The sequence below is a fragment of the Mastigoproctus giganteus genome, chromosome 14 (genome assembly GCF_048544385.1).
Source record: "Mastigoproctus giganteus isolate SK-2022 chromosome 14, ASM4854438v1, whole genome shotgun sequence".
Lineage (NCBI taxonomy): Eukaryota > Metazoa > Arthropoda > Arachnida > Uropygi > Thelyphonidae > Mastigoproctus > Mastigoproctus giganteus.
In genome coordinates, this window is record NC_143588.1 from 58,976,818 (window position 1) to 58,990,454 (window position 13,637).

At 35.5% G+C, this 13,637-nt stretch overlaps 1 protein-coding gene across 1 annotated transcript in view; it reads right to left on the bottom strand.

Annotated features, from left to right (window-relative positions):
• Window positions 1-13,637, bottom strand: part of ergic53 (lectin, mannose binding protein ergic53) — a 207,475-nt gene that overhangs the window by 15,707 nt on the left and 178,131 nt on the right. The window contains exons 12-14 of the mRNA XM_090389265.1: window positions 11,486-11,612; window positions 7,064-7,235; window positions 2,820-2,926 (exon numbers count right to left, since the gene is read on the bottom strand). Of these exons, the coding sequence (XP_090245391.1) occupies window positions 2,820-2,926; window positions 7,064-7,235; window positions 11,486-11,612 (406 nt within the window). The remainder of the gene's footprint in view (window positions 1-2,819; window positions 2,927-7,063; window positions 7,236-11,485; window positions 11,613-13,637) is intronic.

Consider the following 13,637-nt stretch of genomic DNA (forward strand, 5'->3'; position numbering starts at 1 on the left):
TCTTGAAAGGGTGCAAAGAAGGGTAACTCGCTTGGTGAGATCGGCAAAAGGGCGTCCTTATGAAGAAAGACTTCGAATATGTGGGTTGCAGAGTTTGGAAACTAGACACCTTAGAGGAGATTTGATTGAGGTGTTTAAGGCTCTGAGAGGCATCAGTAAAATGAATGAGGACGAAATTTTCAAGATTATAAATGATGCTAGAACTAGGGGACATAAATTCAAGTTACGGGGGGAAATGTTTAGATTGGACTGCAGGAAGTTTTATTTTAGCCAGCGAGTTATAAATTACTGGAATAAGTTGCCTTCATGGGTGGTGGAGGCCGACAGTTTGGGGAAATTCAAAGGTCATCTGGATAGTACTTTCGGGTAAGGGAAGCGCATAGGATGATAGGATTAATTTCCTTTTTATTTATTTTTTATTTTTATTTATTTATAAATTATTATTATTTATTTAATTAATTTTTGTTTTTATCATTGTTTTGTTCGGATTTTTTTTTTTTTTTTTTTTTTTGGCTGGTGCAGCATAAGCCATAGGCTTTCTTGCACCATACGGCCGTTACTAATACTAATACTAATAGTATAGACCTAAATGGATGTCAGAAGTGATAAGATTGTAGCAGCAAAGAAAAAGCATAAAATCAAATTAAATAAGGCCAACTGATTGTTGGAACTTCCATCTGGTGTTTTAGAGATGAATAGTTTGAATACATTTGAGGGACAAGATAAACAGTTAGAGTTGCAAGGAAGAACTAAGTAAACTGTTAGAATGGATGGACAGCTGAAAAAAAAATTTTTTTTTTTCTTTTTTGTTTATGCTGTATAGGCTTGATTTCTTGCACCATTTGCCATTAATAATAATATACAATACTGTACAGTAAGCCTAACAGCACAAAAAAAAAAAAAAAAAAAAAAAATATACATATACAGTAAACCCCCCACTATTCGTGGTATCTGTATTTGCGGTTGCTGATTTAATATAAAATGAAACCTAAAAAAAATGCAAATTTTAAAGCGCCGTGAACATTTTCGGCCATAAAAAAAAACATGGGCATGGCTAAAATTATCTTTCCCGGTCAAAACAGCACTCAGTGGGTGGGGGTGGGGGGGGAGAGGGGTAACAAAATCGCGAGCATGGATGTTTCTTGCTAATCCTTATTCAGTATGTGTTATGCGCTTGTCATGGAAGGTTTCATCGTTTGCTTTTAATTTATATGCTTATAAATTGAATAAATTTATCAATTTATATGTATACTTACAAAATACATACTTATTAAAGTGATAAATCTACTGTTTTGCGGTATAAAACAGACTTTTTCGAGTGTGTTAACAGAAGAAAGTGACTTTATTGTGGACAAGTTCATTCTAACCCGTACAAAAATATGGCTACGAATAACAAGGGAAATGTGAAAAGATCAAAGGTGGTGATGACATTAGCGAATAAAATTGAGTTATTAGATAAAATTTCTAATGGTGAAAGTGTCTCCTCAGTGGCAAAACATTATAAAATCAATGAGTCAACTGTACAATTGATCAAGAAATCGGAAGAAAAAATCCGCCGTAGTGTCCGTGAAAACGAGCTAATTGCTTCAAAAATTTGCTCTGTAACTCGTGATGTTAAATTAGAAAGGCTTTAAATCTGTGGGTAGAAGACGAAACCCAAAATAAAATTCCATAAGTTCACTCATCATTCATGAAAAGGCAAAACTCCTTTATAAACACTTTAGCGAAACTGGCAATAGCACCGGCAGGATGTTTTTTTAGCTAGCAAAGGCGCTAGTTTGAAAGATTTGTTTGAAATTTCTAATAAATATTACATTTAATATTAAATTGTTTCTTATTTTCATTTCGATGCCATATGCTTGCATTTCACTATGTACTGTCTATGTACATAGTCATATTACATACATAGACAAAATTTTAGACTAGTTTTTCTTATATATTTCATACTTTGGAACGGAACCCCTTTATTACTATGGGAGCCATAACTCAGTATTTGCAGCATTTCTCAGGAACGTAAACAAGAATAGCGGGGGTTTACTGTATATATAATAATAATGTTGCCACTAAACCATTTTCTGTTAATCTAGTTTAGAAAAGACACTTCTCGATTGTTTTTATGGAGCATCAACATCTTAAGCCATGTTGCTTCAGCCTATATATCCGTAAAGATATAAATTCACAGCCAGATCTGCATATTGCGCAGGCAAAAGCCCTAGAAAAAAAAAAAAAAAAAAAAATCAAGGGAAGAACTCAGAATAACTTAGGAGAAAAAAAAAAAAAAAAAAACTCTTTTCACCTGGGTTTGGCCAACTAAAGCCCCATTTGTGCTTTTCCATATTTATTGAACAGAATGCATATTATCAATATGTGGAAATTTCTAAAGAAACATTGAAACTATATATTTATATATTGTACAATAAATAAATAAATAAATGCCACACAAACTCTCCAACATTACTGTGACCCAGAAACAAAATGGATGTGACAACCTTGTAGCTGGACCACTGCCAGATTTCAGAATGAAATCTTCAACACTTTGTTAATGTAAGGGTTAACATATGCATTAACAAAGGCACGAAATTTTGTTTTTGAAATGTATTCATTCATTATGTCACTATATGTATGGAAAATGAGCACAATGTCATTATATTAATGGATAAAAATTAAGAAAAAATAAGCTTTACTTATTTCTTTAGACTATCACTTAAACTCCCTAAGATTTCTCATTCCAAGGTTTGAAAATACCATTTCAAATTTACGATATATATATATATATATCATTTTTGTAAGAATTAAAAAATACAGATAACAATACTCACTGATACATCATGTAACCGATCATTATCACAAGCTGTAATCCCATAAACACAAAGAAGTAAAGTGGTGTAAGGCAATTTAGTGCCTGAAGAGGTGGGCATGGATTAGTCTGCAAAATATTAAAAAAGGATAAAAATTTAAAAAACACACACACAAGTTAGAGAAAATATGGAGTACCCCCAGTAACTTTCATATTTATACTACAGAAGAAATAATAAAATGAACTGATGAAAAATCAAATCACTATTATATGAGTGGCAGTAAATAAGTATTTACTCTTACCTTGAAATATCTGATTTGGGGATTTCATATTACGTATATAAAAATATATTACTGTCTCATAAGTTAAATTACAAGGGGTGATCATTTAATTCACAGACTGGTGCAAGATCTTATCATAGTTATCAACTGAATCTTCTGTGGATTTCTCCTTTTTGAAATACTCTCCCCTAAACTTTACACATATTCACCACCATTGTACTTACACATTAAATGCTTCTTGCAAGCCATTTTTCAAAAAACTGCAAAGTGCTTCCATTGTGGCTCTGTGGAACAACTATGAATGCATGAAACGTTTGCTTTTCAGAGCTTTCTTCAGATGTGGAAACAGGGGGGGGGGGAAATCACACAGGACTAAAGTCCAGTGAATAATGGGGATGTGGCAGAATCTCAGCACCTACAGCAGTGATCACTGGTTGCACAATATTAGCCGCATGGGGGCCTGGCATTGTCTTGATGGAGAAATCACTTCGTGCCAGAAGGTTCTTGACATTTCTTATGAATGGTGCGGCAAAGTTTGATTCTGAGAACCTCAGAGTATGCTTCCTTATTCATAGTTGTTCCATGAGGCACAAAATGTGTAACAAAAATGCCTTTTATGTCAAAAAACACAAGAACCATTTGTTTGTCAGCCAAACGAGAAGCTTGAAATTTCTTACATCTTGATGAACCAGAATGCTCCCACTTTCCCGACTGTTGTTTTGTCTCTGGATCATAGCGAAAAATCAGTCTCATCACAAATTCAACTATTCACAACTATTCCATTTAAGAAGTTTCGACCCTATGTTTCAAAACTACCGAGCATTTCTTTGCACAAGTCTACTCTTTACTGTTTTTGTTCTGGAGTCAAATTGTGTGGAATCCAATTTGCACTACTGTATGAAATGGACATTCTAACAGATAATTCACAGAGTGTAATTTGCCTGTTTTCAACCAAGACTTCTTGGGTTTCTGTGATTTGCTCAGGGGTTGTTGAGGAGGAAGGCTGACCAGGTCTTGGGTCAGCTGCAACAAACTCATGGCCTTCACCGAATCATCCATGCCATTTAAATATGGCCATCCTACTGACACTCAATACCATATGCTTCATTAATCTCTAACTGTTTCTGATTCATTTAAGCCCTGTCTGACACAATAACAAATCACATATTGTTCAATATGTATGTCTGACATGATACTTGCTTCAAAACGATTGTCAGTGATACGCGGCTAAAAAAACTCTTCACGCAACACTAGCTCAGCAGGTACTGGCATGTGCACAGTCTGCCCAGTAGCGATCAAGGAAAGTGGAAATTATGGAAAGTTTGTGCAGTAAACAAAATCTTGCACCAGCCTGCAAATTAAATGGTCACTCCTCATATATTTATTTTTCCTAGGTCTATTGGTCACCAAACTAGAACCATCAATACTGCAAGAGATGAGGTGGTATGCTGGAGAAGGTTTTGCAAATCCATGAGGAGATGAATGCTGTATATGGGGAGGATTGATCATCATATGAAACTGAAAAATTGGAAAGACAGTTAGGTGTGGGCAAAGCAGTGTGTACAATGACCAAGAGAAGGAAGACCATCTCAGCAGCAAACTGCCATTGTAGCTAAAGTGGAAGAGCTAATCCTTGAAGATAGATGTGTAAATATAAATCTTATAGCAAAGGATGTGAACATTAGCCATGGGTCTGTTTGCACCATAATGCAAGAGTTTCTGCATACAGACATATGCAGAGACTCTTGCAGAGGAGAAGGTGGCAGCCAAATAGGTTGTGAGACTTACACCTCCTCAAAAGCTCTATAGGAAAGTGTTCCACCAATTTTTAAAGCTTTATAGAGAGAATTTTGATGATTTTTTGATTGAATTGTAAAGACAGATGAATAGTGGTTACATTACAATGACCCAGAAACAAACATAGGAGCAAATAACAGAAACATTCATCTTCACAAACTCCCCCAAAAAAACAAGAAGATTCAACTGTCTGCAACTAGTTCATGTTGTCAGTCTTCTGGGACTCTAAAGGTATCAATCATCCTTACAGAATATCTTCCAAAGGCAACAGCATCACCGGAAGCATCGCTACAGAAACCACCTGGGAAAGTTAAGAGAAGCAATCGATATGATTAAAGAGGCCCATGCGCTCTAGATTCATTATTATTGTGTGACACATAGCGAAATGGAAGACAGAATAAATAATGAATTCTCATTATTTGTTTTTTCCTTAACTGTATAAGTGAGGTCATTTATGTTATACTAAGTATAATATATGGGCCTTACTTATACAGTTAAGGGGAAAAAAAATTAATACAGGTTCTGAATATATCCTATTATTATTATGTGCAAGGGTTTTACAAGATTCTCAAACTCTTAGAAATACCTGGAAAATCTCCAGAAATTCTGCATGAACTACTGAGAGTCTGATTGTGTTATGTACCACAACTCATCCACATAAACAGCCCTTGGTGCATATAATGAACATTTTTACAAACAGCTGCACAAAATTAAAGTTATGATAAATATGTTGAAGTTACTATTTTGTTAGAAGTATGTAAAAGCCAAGTTGAAGTAGCTTGTCATAATGATATATCAAGGCATTTAATGAAAACTACAGGTAGCCTCAACTTTTAGACAATGCATTCCTGAAAATGTGTTAATGACATGTCTAAATATTATAATGGGGATTCCATTTCCAGACAATCTGAAAAATATAAAATCTCTAGTTATGACATACACTTTTATTTTTGTATCATGAAATGTTATTCAATGTATACAAAATATTTTTAAACACTTAAAACTGAATTTGTTTATAATTATGTCTCCAGCCCATACATTGTGGAATCTAGGACTTTCACAGGAAATGGTCCAAAAATTTGGCAAACATGCTCACCTAAATAAGATTGAAATTTAGATTGCACACAATTTACAAATAACTGTGTGCAATTAATTTCTATTTTTGCAAGTGGACATTTATTAAAAAGGAAGTGACAAGATCAAGCAAACTTCATTAACTATCCCAAAAGGCATATTTAACTTGTGAAATGCTATACTTTGCATAAACAAGATATGAAGTGTACAATTAACTTTGAATTGTCGTAACCACAGTTGACAGAGCCATTAGAAATACTATCTAATGGTGCTTATGGTTCCAATAGTTCAGTGTTTAGGTAAGCTTTAATTGCAAAATTATCTGATGTGATGAATTAAAAATATCATGTGCTGGGTGTTATTGTGCATAATGCTCTTGCATGATAACACCAAACAATTAATAAAAAATTGTGCCTGAGAACAGTAATGTAAATTCTAGTTACTGTAGACTGTATTCTATTAATTTATTTAGAAACAGGACAGTAAATTGAAATTACATAGACCAAACTCCATATTCCAAGGATGATACATGAAAAATTGACTATGCAATGAGAAATTCAGCCTCATCCACCATTATTCAGACCTCGATCCATCCGCTTATCACTTATTTAAACTTATTCTGCATTTCCGGAGAGATCAGATTAACTGCTCCGGGGTTACTATACCTAATTCTTCTGAAATAAATACAGAGGAATTGAGTTTTGCTTTAAAATATATTAAAATTTGCTGTCATGTATCCAAAATCTGTTAAAGTTTACCATCAGATAGTTCACCATACCTATAATAAATCTACTAGAAATGAAAGGGCAAGAAACATACTATATCATGTTTTACAAGCTTATATGGAAGTAGTATACCAGTTCTGATGAGTCAAATGTCTAAAAGTGATTTGAATGGGTACTTGGAAAATGGATAAATCATATTCTTCAGTGGCCATGTCGAAGCATTTGGATCTCTAAAAAGTTGTGTAAATTTTTTTTCAATGAGATATTTAAACGAGTTTATGATTTATGAATAAGGTTTTAAATTTTATACCAAAATCTGTGAAACAATATAAAAAATAAGTTAAAAAACCTATGTCTATAATATGTTTATTATCAACACTTTTTCCTACCTGTGTCTTTGCATTAACTGCAGCCACATCACGTTTAACAATATTAAGGCCATCTTTTAATTCTTGGAATACAGCCTGAGCTTCGAATGTTTGTCCACCGCTTGGTTTAGCTGGCTGATTTTGATTAGTAAGTATATTACCTGTACGCTGATGGATATCCACAACAAATGCTCTAGAGAGAAAAAAAAAACAATTCAAAAACGGTACAGTCAAACAGCCTCCTATAAGTATAATAAATCTCCCAGAGATGCGAGGGCAAGAAACATTTTGCATCATATTTGACAGGCTTCAAGTTGTGACATGTTTAAAAGCTGAAGAGAGGATGGCAGTCAGTCAGTAAGTCAGTCCTCACGTGTGAGGACTGACTGACTATGTGCTGAAACACAAGCAAGTATATCAGTAGAACAAGCAAAGGCAAAGCTATGCCAGAAGTTTTTTGACCACAAAAACATAGTCCATTTTGAATTTGTACTGAAGAAATGACAAATTCCATTATTTGAGTGATTAATTACAAGTGCCGTATGCTGTTGGTTGGTTGGTTGGTTATTTTTTTTTTAGGAGCATTAGCAACTAAGGCCATATTGCTCCGGGAATATGCGGTGGTCATTCCCTGACCTTTCCGCATCCTCTGTATTTGGTGGTGACGGGCTCGAACCCCGGTTTAATCAAGAAGCGTGTGCTACGCACTGCTGCTCCTTCCCACCTGGCTACGGAGGCGCCCGCCGTATGCTGTCTTCTTGATTAAGTGTGAATTTAGTTTATGTAGGGAAAAACAGCGTTTTGAGAAAATTTAGTTTACTGCTGGATTAATCTGATAATACACTGAAATTTATACAGTGCTAAATTTAATTTTTTTTGTATTCTTAAATCCTACCCTTAGATGTGCTTAATATAGATTGAGAGTTTAGGGTGTAATGTGAATACAAGATGCCATACTAATAATCATGATCCTAATGCTTGCTCATATCTGTAGGTAAGTACAACAATAAATCTTAAGGCAACTAATGCATGAACATTAAAAATAAATGTAAATTATTGTATTATTAGGAAAGTCAGATTGGAGAAAGTAGTTTCAATAAGAGAAAGTCAAAATTCCTATTTTCTTAGACTGTAATGCAATGGAGAATCGCTCCCTTCGGTTTATAACCCGAGCTACAACACCTCTGCTACTTTGTGCCCATTGCCATGCTGCTCTAGTCTGGGGCATGAATTCTGTTTAAATACAATCAACTGATTAACAATGAATTAATAAACTTAATTAATTAATTGACAATACTACACTAAGATAACAGATTCCTAAATGCAGTGAAACTTATTTATCTAGCTTTACGTTATACCTTGCGCTAACAAGTTCAGGATATATGTTAAGCTATACTTTAACGATCACAATGTTAAATTAGTTATATCTTTAGCTAAACACAAAAGATATATGCCCAACAAGTGATTTGAAGTTAAGTTAATTATAATATAAAAAAAATTCAACTAATGCCAACCTAATTGATTTGAACTTTAGAGCTACCTATTTACCACAATTAAAAATTGAGTTCCCCTACCACTCACTCTATAACAATGGCAACAAGATTTGCATGAAACAAAGGTTATGCATATATTAAGTAGTAACCTTCAAAATGTCTAGCTAAATTAAGAATAAAATAACAAGTGTGACTAGGACTATAAAGCTTCTTACAGAGTATGATTTATCAGTTTCTTGGAGCTGAAAATTCCGTGACTTGCACTTGGATAATCTCTACACAGGTGAGATAGCCGATTGGCCCTTTTGAATTGGTTTTGGCAAGCTCAATAAATGGCAGACAAAAGGAGTAAATTATCCTGACAGTGGTATGGTCATGACTATGTTCCAATGATACACTTCCCAAAAACTTTCTGGTCTTATGATGGCTTGCTACTATTTACTGGTTGGATGCATTTTCTGGCCTCTTGATAGGATATGTTCAGCTGTTTTCTGTTTCTCTTTTTATTCTTTCCACCGCTGGCAAGCATGAAAGTATACAGGGTGCTCTCCTACGCAATTTGTACAAATTAGCTTTGAAGCTGGACATTCCTTGCAGTTGTGGTTTTTGGCACTACATTAAGCACAGGCATGGTTGCCATGAGAGGTTGTTCGTGTGTGGCTGTACTTTTAGCATTTAAAACACCTCAATGCATTTGGAATGTATATCCTTACTGAGCAGTTCAAATAACCTGCTTTGATGGAATTTGGAGCCGCACGGTATTGAATGTAAGGATGTGAACTAGAGTAAGAATGAGATTCCCATCCTTGCACATCAATATTCAGTTGATAGCTGCCACACCATAATCTTTCAATTCAGAGCAGGTCATTTCTTCAGAAACATGGAGATCCCACTCTGATATGACACCATGTGAAGGGTTTGGAGTTTTATTGGGGGGGGAGGAGTTACAGCGACAGGTATTCCCCTATCAACGTGGCTTTCAGAATATTTTGGGCATGTCCAACACACAAAGCTTCCACTAAGATATTTTGGGGATCCTGCCAACCCTTCTAATCCTTTCTGGATGAAGGGTGAAATTTATTCAATTTCCTGCTCTCTTGCAGAATGGAGAATAAGAAAAAAAAAAAAGTAGTGTCAATGATGCTGTATCTTCTGTTCTAGGCCTTTCTGCAGAGGTGTTATCTGAATGGTTACGCAGGGACCTTGTTGGGGGGGCCCCAAAAGAAGAGGAATTTAAATTACTCATAGAAGTAAAATAAAAATTTCTGATGCTTTAAGTACCTCACCCACCATGGAGCCCTATGAGGGATGCCCACTTGCAAACTAGCAGGTACTGCATATGTGAATGGAATGCAGAGTTCACTTAGAGTATCAATGCCCATCCAATAAGTCTTGACTGTCTCAGGACCAAAGGAAGGAGACTTAGTGGAATGCAGTTGATGCTAATAGCAAGGACCACCAGCCAACTGATCCTAGTCAGGTTGGTCTGGGAATTCCCATCTTGTCAAAGCAGGGGCCAAAATGGTATATTAGAGCTGGTGGGCTACTCACCCACAAAGATCCCCCTTTCAGAGTTCACACATGTTGCAGCTCATGGCTGCACATGCTGGATTCCAATGATGTAACCAAGGTAGGAAGGAGTACAGGATCCCAGTGATGCCTATCCGGAAGCCTAGCAGCATTACTGAAAGGTCCCCTCACCATGTACAGGTGCCCATGTCAAGGGGATGAGAGTTGGCAGAACAGAGGCAAGATTATAACACCAACTGCCTTAGGACAATAAGTTCAAGTCAAGTGAGCTATATAACATTGGCCTTCAAAGCCCCTTGTAAAGCTGTACCCTAGAATTATAAGCAATATTGGGTCTCATTGCAATGCTAAGTGATTGTACTTCATGATAAGAGCCACCTACAACCTACCACTGCTTTGGAGATCCAACCTCTGATACTTCTTAGCATCGTAGAGGTTGGACCATTCCTCCATGAGAGATGTCACACCTCGACAAATGTCTACACTGATTTGCACCTGGGTGGTCATCTCTAGGATACTAGGTAATCAATAACATTTTTGAATCTTGAATATGGAAGTAACACCCAGGGTTATTTTGCTTGCAGCTCTGTAGTGTAGAGGTGCAAGCAAAGGATTTGGCTGATGCATAATGAATAGACTTTTAAGCAATTCAAAGTCTATTCATTCTGCAGCAACCAAATCTCAGGTACATCCTTTGGGTAGGGGAAAGGGCTATATATTATTTATGTTTGCATTTTCAATATATTCCTTACTAGAATACACAGGGTAAATATTTTTCCAAAACTGTTACAGAGAAATAAAGATTAATATCAAAGTAATTACAAAAACCTTTCCCTCAGATCCCTTTGCTGCTAGCTGTCAGTGGGATGGACTTCGTTAATAAAATATACTTAAAAAAAAAAAAAAAGACTAATGCAATGTGATAATTTTTTGCATTACTATACCGTCCTTTAAAAAATAAAAATTATTGCATGAGAAAATTACAATTATTCTAGTGTACCCATTGTGAATATTTTGCCAAAACTGTTGCTCAGTAGCTTTTTAATAGAACTTTCTAATAAAAAATAATGGAAATTTTGAAAATCTGTCAGAAAATTTTACTGAAGGTTTTTTTTTTTTAACTCAATTTCACTGCTAAATAAAACCTATAGCAAAAGTAATCAGGTTGAAAGCTTGTTAGCCAGAGTTATTCAAGTACCAGTGGCAAATATTTTGCCAAAACTGTTGTTCAATAGCTCCGTTATGGATCCTCGAGTTATCCTTATTAGGACACAACGTGGACAGCCCTAAATTGGAGAAGTTCTTTTAAAGGAAAGAACAGAATTCAAAGATCTCTATTTTTGGTAGGTTAACTCATAACTGTAATCCATGCACAGGCTAATTCAAAACATTAAATTTAAATAATTCATATACAACTCACTTTACATCTCTGACAGCCTGAACAAATTCTCTTTGGTTTCCTAAAAGAGCTTCAACTTCATGTCTTCTAATGGTATCCAACATCTGGGGTGGTACACCTTGTCCTTGAGGGATCTGGCCCTGTGGAACTGAAGTGATTACTTAATAAGTTCAGAGAATCAGTACTTTATTATTTATGTGCATCTATATAAATCTATTTAGTATAATAAGAGCTATTATCTGCTCAATAGCTCCTATATTCTTTGTTACTTTTTGTTACTTAATAAATATCTTGATCTCTTTATTAGGAAGGCTTCTTATCCAACTCTCCTAGTCCATGACATAAATTAATTAAAATACAACAAAATTAATAAACTATGTTTAATGTGTTCCATGATGATATCAACAACAGCGATTTAATAACCTGGAATCACCATTGAGGTCCCAACTCAACTCCATAACTATCAAACCATCAGTATGGCACCTCCGTAGCCGGGTGGGCAGGAGCAGCAGTGCATAGCACATGCTTCTTGATTAGACTGGGGTTCGAGACCGTGACCAACAAATACGGAGGATGCAAAAAGGTCAGGGAATGACCACCACATATCCCGGAGCAATATGGCCTTAGTTGCTAATGCTCCTAAAAACCAAATAACAAACAAACAAACCATCAGTATAGGAAAACATGTCAAATTTACTCATAATAGGAAAAAAAAAAAAAAAAAAAAAAACAAATAAATAGGAAATATGTGAAGACAAATTTCTTCCTCCTTAAGTTAGATGGAAACTTTTTGATACTTCACGTTCACAGGATGGAAGGAAACTAAAAAATGCGTCGACACGCAAGTATTTTAAAAGAAATTTAGTCCCCATCATGCAGCATTTATAGGACCAATCATCTGATATTAAAAAAAGGTCTGCGAATATTGATTGAGTTTTTACAGAGTTTCATTTCAAGTGTTTCAGCAATAAGTAATTTACTATAATTGTGCTGAATATTAATTATTTTGGCTTCATTAAAAAGACAGGAATGTGCCTCATTCACAGCATGAAATGCCAACTCTGAAGCGTTTGCTCTTGACACACATACAGAAGCCTCGTGTTGTTTAACATGAAAATCCAAACACCCATAAAGTATGACAGAACTGGTATTGCCAAGCCAATCATTACTGATAAGTAACAACAGAGAGGATCCAGGGTTAAGAGCATAAAAACTGGACATTTGGTGGTTAGAAACATGTCATACTTTTAGACGAATCATCCTTCACACTTTTTTCAACATCAAGGAGAGTTTACATTTGGTGAATGCCAAAGGAAAACACCATCCTGACTGTCTTGTGCAAACTTTCCAACATGGAGAAAGATCAACAATGGTTTGGGCAGCAATATCTTGGTATTTTTTAGGTCCTGTCACCACTTTGAACGGGTGAATTACTGCCACTGATTACTTTGATATTCTGACTGAACCATTTTATCCCATGGTGTAAACATTTTCTCACAAACGATGCTGTGCTTCAAGATGATAATGCTCTAATATACACACAGTCAGATGCATCCAATCTTGATCTGAGGAGTGTGAAACTGAAGCTAGGCATCTCACTTGGCTTGCTCAACCACCAAACTTAAATGTTACTGAGACACTGTTTATGCATATTTGGAGAGGAGAGTGAGAAGCAGATTTACTCTGTCTTCATCACTCAAGGAACCCGAAACGTTTCTCCATGAAGAATGATTCAATATTCCTCTTAAGAGTTCAAGATTTATCTGAATCTCTTCCATATAGAATACAAGCTGTTTTAAAAGCAAATGGCAGCCCAACATCATATTAGTGCATGCTAATAACTCTTATCACAGGCATTTCCCATTATTTTGTAAATACCCCTGTATTTACTAGTACCCTAGGCTTTTGCCAAAAAAAAACTGCTGTACTGCAAATTATACTATGACCACAGAAATTGAATGCAGTGCTTTTTATAATGTCATTAACTCATACCATAATATGACTAAGCAGTTTATCATTCATTGTTCCAAATCATGTCTGACAGATTATGTCATTCACACCATACACCACATAAATTTTAAGGCTTAGAATGTGATGCTCGAGGAGCTTTTCCTGTGGGTGCTGCTTCAGAGCAGAGGAGAGTTTCCACAATGAAAATAGGACTCACATTTGG